This window comes from Micropterus dolomieu, linkage group LG07 (genome assembly GCF_021292245.1).
Source record: "Micropterus dolomieu isolate WLL.071019.BEF.003 ecotype Adirondacks linkage group LG07, ASM2129224v1, whole genome shotgun sequence".
Classification (NCBI taxonomy): Eukaryota; Metazoa; Chordata; class Actinopteri; order Centrarchiformes; family Centrarchidae; genus Micropterus; species Micropterus dolomieu.
Genome location: NC_060156.1, coordinates 2,992,099 through 2,998,953, shown reverse-complemented (window position 1 = coordinate 2,998,953; position 6,855 = coordinate 2,992,099). Strand labels below are relative to the sequence as shown.

The window sequence follows — 6,855 nt, the reverse complement described above, 5'->3', positions numbered from 1 at the left end:
ACAACCTCGGAACCTGAATGATTTGGAGGCTGTCTGCAGGGAGGAGTGGGCCAACATCCCTGCCGAAATGTGCACAAACCTTGTCACCAACTATAAAAACCGTTTGACATCTGTGCTGGCCAATAATGGCTTTTCTACAAAATATTAACATGCTGTTTGTCCAGGGGGTCAAATACTTGTTTTTCCTCATCAGATGGTTATCAATTTTAATAAATTCATATGATGTGATTTTCTGGAATTTTCTTTGGGATTCTGTCTTTCACTGTTAGAATGTACATATGATTAAAATTATAGATCGTTGCATTCTTTGTAAGTGGGCAAACCTGCAAAATCAGCAAGGGGTCAAATACTTATTTCCCCCACTGTACATATTAATGTTAAAGCTCTAAACTAAGTTGGGGGTACAGGCCCATTCCAACCATCAGATTCCACACAGTCTGCTCTGCAACTGTTGTGCATGGACAAAAGTGCAAACAGTCTGAAGGACAGCGTGTGGACTTACATCCCAAATAAGTCTCATACACTTGTTGCTTTTTAATGCTAGAACCGGCCACGGGTAAAATGCATCTTATCTCTTATCTCCTGCCTCAACAGTCAGTATTAACCAGAAATATATCAAGTTTTGCAAAGTGTCATAAGATAACTCATACTAATCATTTACATGGTTCCAGGTACCCTGTTTTTCCACCTCCAACATGACAAAGACAGCAGCAATGTGACTGGGATTAATAACCAGAGGTCAAACACTACCATAATGTCATCCTGTCAACTTTGATTCCCCTTAATGAATGGACAGACCACCATGGCTAACTAAACATGACTGGATGTTTGTTATTTTAACAGTGTCATTGATTTGTATTTGTGTATGTTTTAGTGTAAACGGTCATGAAGTGAATCATTTCATTTAATTAAAGAAAAACTGATCTTGGTGATGAGCCTTTTTAGTAACTTACTATATACAATATGAAACTATGTTGTATATTTCTACTTGCTTATGATTGTACCACAAATGAGTCACTTCATGTTTTAAATCCACATTTTTAACGGTAATCTGATTACAGTTAAATAATAAATAATAATAAATGTCAATACTGCCTGCACAGCTGGTATATTTGGAGAAGTAATTAGTGGTTCCTATTTTCTCATGACTCATGACTTGTTTTATTGATTTAATTAACTGTTGAATGTGAAGGCAACAAAAGTGGCAAACTAGTATTGCACATATTTCCCCATGTCCTTTATTTTTTTTAAACAAGCAGGTATGTATTTTGTTATTATGACCAACTGAGCAAAGAAGCTGTACGTTTTATCCCATAAGGTAACTGGGCTTGCAAGAGCCAGTGGAGGGGAGGGTTCAAATGACGAATTTCATTCAGTGTTCAAACTAAAATATGACCCATGTAACAGCGTTACGACCGACAGTGGCCTGTAACAATGGCTTCACAGATACAGTGACGGTAATTTTTGATTATTGAGGCCTACCATTTACACTATAATTATGTATTTGGCCTGCGTCACCAGGAGCGCAGCTGTACGCCCATGCATCCTATTCTCCACCTACACTGTCACGTCCGCCACTGGGGTAGGTGAAACAACGAGGAAGTGAACTCAGTTGGCGGCAAGCGTTCGGTTTCTGTCGATAAGCAGGAAACTCTTTAATATTTCATCTTTACATTCAATTTTCCGACCTGCAGTTTTTTTCCCCCAACTAGGCTACAGTACGACAAGTCACGCCAAATAAAGGTAGGCTATGTGTTGCGTCCTGAAGAGACTTTCCAGATGTGGGTCAAGTTTACCTGGTAAATATAGAAAGTGAAAATATAGGAAGTGTCAGTGCGCCGGTGATTTAACATTTCTGCATAAAGAAATGTTGTAATTTCACTGCATAGACAGTAGCCTACTGTGTAAACGTTTTTAATCACTTATTATTTTGGCCTTAAGTGGCCTTAAATGTTTTTATAGTGTGTGATTATATAAAACACAGTCACTTTCGATTCTGGAATGCTTTTAAGTTAATTATGTTGGATGGATTAAACAAATCTTATGTCTCTGTCACCTTGTGTGCTGTTTTCTGTCTCATTGCAGATGATGGACAAGCTGAAGTCAGAGCAGGACAAACTCTGTAAGTGGCTTTCCAGTGACCCTGATTACATCCTAAATGAGTTTGGGGATATTTTATCTCGGAATGAATTCAGAGAGGTAGAAAATCAAAGCGATGCCTTAGACAAGATGAGGATGCTTTTGAAAATAATAATTCAGAAGGGAAGTGAGAGCTGTCAGAGCTTCTGGGAGATTCTGAAGGAGCATCAGGTCCATTACCCGCAAGTGCAACAGCTTTTCCACCCCAACACTGCAGGTAAAGCTCTGCCTGTAAAATCCCTACAGCTCTTGTCTGTGAGCCTCATCATACACTTGAGTTCAATTAAGCCGACTTTACAATACAGTAAACTAAACTGTGAGTACATGAGGAATGGGTGAGGAACAAATCTATGTAGATGATTTACTAGAAAACATACTGGAAGATACTAAATTAATGAATCACCAGGCAACCATTACTTAATAAATATCTGTAAACTGACATACTGACACTTAATGAGTGGTTCCTGATCAACTCTGAAGCAGCTGCTGAGCAGCACAAAACTAGTAACTTATTTTACTGGTGAATTTAAAAACTGTAGTTGTAATAAGGGATTTCTGCTTAGTATGATGTATCACTTCACTTGAAGGGGGCCCAAAAAAAGTAATGATTAAGGGAGTCGTTAATAGGTTTTGTGCCACCCAAGCTGAGTTAATCAGGAACAACAAGGATTTATTATATTTATGATGACTGCCTAATGATTCATTAATATAGGGTATCCCAGTCTGTTCTCGAGTGAATCATCATCAATTTGGAGTTATTCACTAACTGTTTATTAGTGATTCATTAATTATCAGGTCATTCATGATTCCTTCCTCACTCTTTCCTTAGCAACTATTTACAATTTTGTGTACAATATTTAAAGTGTTACCATTTATGATTGTCATCAATATTTACAGGGTCATCTACTCCGACAGTGGTTGCTGATTGTAATAGTGTTGTTACTGTCAGAGACTTAACATTAACAAACGCAAAGTCCCTCAACATGAAGATTGAAACAGCGCATGGTCCTGGAAGTAGTTCATCTGGTGAGCATTCATATTTCTCAAGTATTCCCTGTAGTATGAAAGCATGCAAAGAAAGTTGTAAAATAAATTGCAATTATTTACTTAGTTTTACTTACTTATTACTTACTTATTTAAAACATTTTTTAACACACACACACACACACACACACACACACACACACGCACGTGTTACTGTATCATTTACTTATTTTATTTTATTTTTATTTATTATTTTTTTTACACACTCACACACACTCACACACTTACCGTTTTATTTATTTATTTGAATTTAATATATTATTTTCATTTTCTAACATACTAACACACACATACGCTTATTGTTTTACTTATTTACTTATTTAAATATTAATTTTTACGGAATTTTTATATTTTATATATTTTTATTATTATTTTATTTTGTATTAACACACAAACACAACTTTGGCTGTTTTATTTCCTTATCTAATGAAATGTATGAAATTAATTGTCCTCATGTACTTTATATGTAGCTTTGGCAATATTGTTGCTATACATTCATGCCAATAAAGCTAATTTGAATTTGAATTTGAAATTGCAGTGCTTTAGTAAAGTTTGCACAGTAACTGTTCTTGTTGTAAAACATTTGAAACAAGAAATATATATAACATTTGGCTTGAGTATTTTGATGTATGTTTTGAACACGTTTTTCATTCCTTGTTCAGGGAATATTGGTGGACAGGTTCCCTATGCAAACTACACTGCACTTGGCGGCAGTGTAATATGTGCTGATAAAATAACTGGTGTCAATGTGGGTGATATTGATTTATCAGTGTGTGTGAACACACCACACAAGTACAAGTGTGTACAAGTACGTGCAGGTAACATTTGCCAACTTCTTACTAGTGATCTGTCCAATATAATTATTTGCATGTGCTTTCTGTCAGTCTCTCATTCATTAATCAAAAGATTCAACAATAAAATACAACTTCAGCAAATCCTAACACTGCTTTCCTTTCAGGAACTGTAGATGAGACACTGCCTCCCTCTCAGGTACAGTACTCACACTCACAAAACAGTTGTAGAAACATTACCTTACAGAGTAAGATGCACATTGATAGCTTAGTGTTGTTTTGGAGGAATTTCTCCTAAATTACCCAGAGTGGGACAAACTCAAGGATGCCTTCTATGCCTCTGCCTCGGGTGATGCTGAGCAGTGAGACTATGTACACACTCATTAAAGGCAGGTTTGGACCCAAAAGCCCAACCAGACACCAGATAGAGACAAAAGAAAGTTGGTATTGATACACACAGTCAGGCTAAGCTAAGCTAACGGTCTCTAGTTTCATATTTAACAGACTAACATATATGAGCATGGCTGCAAATTCAAGAGGGGAGAAAAAGGTGAGCAAACAATAATGGATTCGAATTCACTTTATTGGCATGAATGTTAATATGACAGCATTGCCAAAGCTTCAAGCAAAATACAAAAGAGCAATTCAATTTATACAGTATAATTATATATATATATATATATAGTACCTCAAGGACATACTAGACAGATCACCATCGACAAGGCAAAGAAATACATTCACGATCAGTCAGACATTAAGAAAACAAGCAAGCTCTACAGGCACACTTACAAACCACACGCTGAAACATAAAAATGGTGTCCAAGACTTTGTCCCGCACTAGCAAAAGGTAACATTTCCAAAAAGAAAAAATGACTCCTTTCACTCAAAAAAATCCCTGTAGCCTATGGTTCGTTCTTTGATTATTTAGTTTCAAAACCAAATCAGAAAAACAAAAAAACAAGTTCTGATTTTGATGTTTAATGAGTCCGATTTGTGTAGCTTTGTGTGTTACACTTAGTAAACCTGCAGCAGATACACTTGGACGATGGCCGTGCCTGATTAAATGTAGTTAAGATGAGCTTGAACATCAACATAAGTGGGTTTTTAGGACAATTTTATATAGCTGCAGTACTGGAGGCTGCTATTGACTCAATGTTCAGTTTGTTACTCACTAGCAACTGGAACAGGAACCCTTTCCTGACAATCCTCCTGTTTTAAAGATTTCTTATTTTTAATATTAATTCAGTGATAGTTGTCAGTACATCCAATGGTACACAGCAAACATGAACTGTTATTAGTTAATTCGGGAAGCTCTATATTAACGAATCATACATGATTAAAAGGGTCGGGTGATTTTCGTTCAGCCTCTCTAGGCTACTACCTGATACTCATCTTTTGATCTTAAACCCAAATGTCTTCAGTGAAAAACAAATACTTTTGGAGGGGACTGTATGTAATACTGACTTTTTGTTTCACACTGGACTGGTCTACTGCTTCAAAGTCCGGGTTCTGGCCCTCCATTCACCCCAACCACGTCCTTAGTCTTTTCTGTAAAATATTATATACCTGCCTTTACCGTCATGTGAGGAGTCGGGAGTGAGAACGGGTTGTAGGGATACAACACCGGTCAAACATAGAACAAAACACAGCTTCTTTGTTTTCAGTTATGGGTTTAAAACAGAAAAACAAAACAGATGTCTGTTTTTTTGTTTATCGTTTTTTCCATTTTGGTTGTAAAACAGAAAAAACTACTTGTTTTTCCGATTTGGTTTTGAAACGAAATAATGAAAGAACCATTCATACACGGATTAATAAACCCCAAAACATTCATTTGTTTAGTATTGACAAACCAACCCTGCTGTCTTTTACAGGGCCGTGCTGTGAAAATGATCATTGAGCACAAGGTGGAACTCATTGATTGCCTGAAGGCAGATCACTCCTTCATTCTGCAGCATCTGCATGCCAAACATATCATCACAGACAGACAGTATCACAAAATTAAACATATCTCACTGCCAGAAACAACTGTCACTGACCTGATCGATCAAGTGATTGGTAACGGTCAAAAGTCCTGCTCTGATTTTCTTGAAGTTCTCAAACTGCCTGATGTTCTCGAGACCTATCCACAGCTCAAACAAATTACCAACAAACTGAGGTAAACAACAGTGGAAGCTGTGCAAATCACCCACTTACCTTTTTTAGACCCCTTAACTTTGCGGTTATTTACCAAAAACAGTCTGCAGGCTGCTGCTTTTTAATGTCCCCAGAGTTATTCCCAAGTTAGGAAAAGCTGCCTGTTCATATTGTGCAACCTCAACATGAAACACCTTACAAAAGATTCTCCAGTCAGAGCTGCTGGTACCACTTGCGGAGTTCAAGTTGTGTTCGCCTTCGTCCTTAAGGAGGACTGATGTTTCCCATAGGCTCAATATTCTGTGTGTGTGTATAGGTGTCTTGGAAGATGTTTTAATGTGTTGTATTATCAAATGTGTGTCAATGTAACTTTTAAATGCTGTTTGGCTGCCTTCTTTGACCAGTTAAAAGAGATGGTTAAATTAAGTTTAATTAAATGAATAAATAAAATGTTTCTAATTAATATTTTAAATAAAATGTTTAAAATCCACCAGCTTTCTTTTTTAGCACATGGAAACACCCAGTAGTGTTTTTCAAGGGTTATAACTAAGGATTGGTAGGTAGGTTTATTGTCACTCACACCTCACCGATATCACTGATGCTCGGGAGATGGGTACCAATGATCTTCTGAGCAGTTTTAATCACCCGCTGCAGAGCCCTCCGGTCCTGGGCCGTGCACATCCCGTGCCAGTTTGTGATGTTTCCAGTCAGCATGCTTTCTATTGCTCCTCTGTAAAAGCTGACAAGA

The 6,855-nt window shown here is 37.1% G+C and overlaps 1 protein-coding gene across 1 annotated transcript; it reads left to right on the top strand.

Annotated features, from left to right (window-relative positions):
- Positions 1-1,605: 1,605 nt before the first annotated feature.
- Positions 1,606-6,597, top strand: LOC123973882. The gene is made up of 6 exons (XM_046054239.1): positions 1,606-1,743; positions 2,086-2,356; positions 3,037-3,165; positions 3,846-4,001; positions 4,142-4,173; positions 5,846-6,597. Exons 2-6 carry the CDS (start codon positions 2,086-2,088, stop codon positions 6,131-6,133), a joined length of 876 nt encoding a protein of 291 aa, XP_045910195.1. The 5' UTR covers positions 1,606-1,743; the 3' UTR covers positions 6,134-6,597.
- Positions 6,598-6,855: the final 258 nt, after the last annotated feature.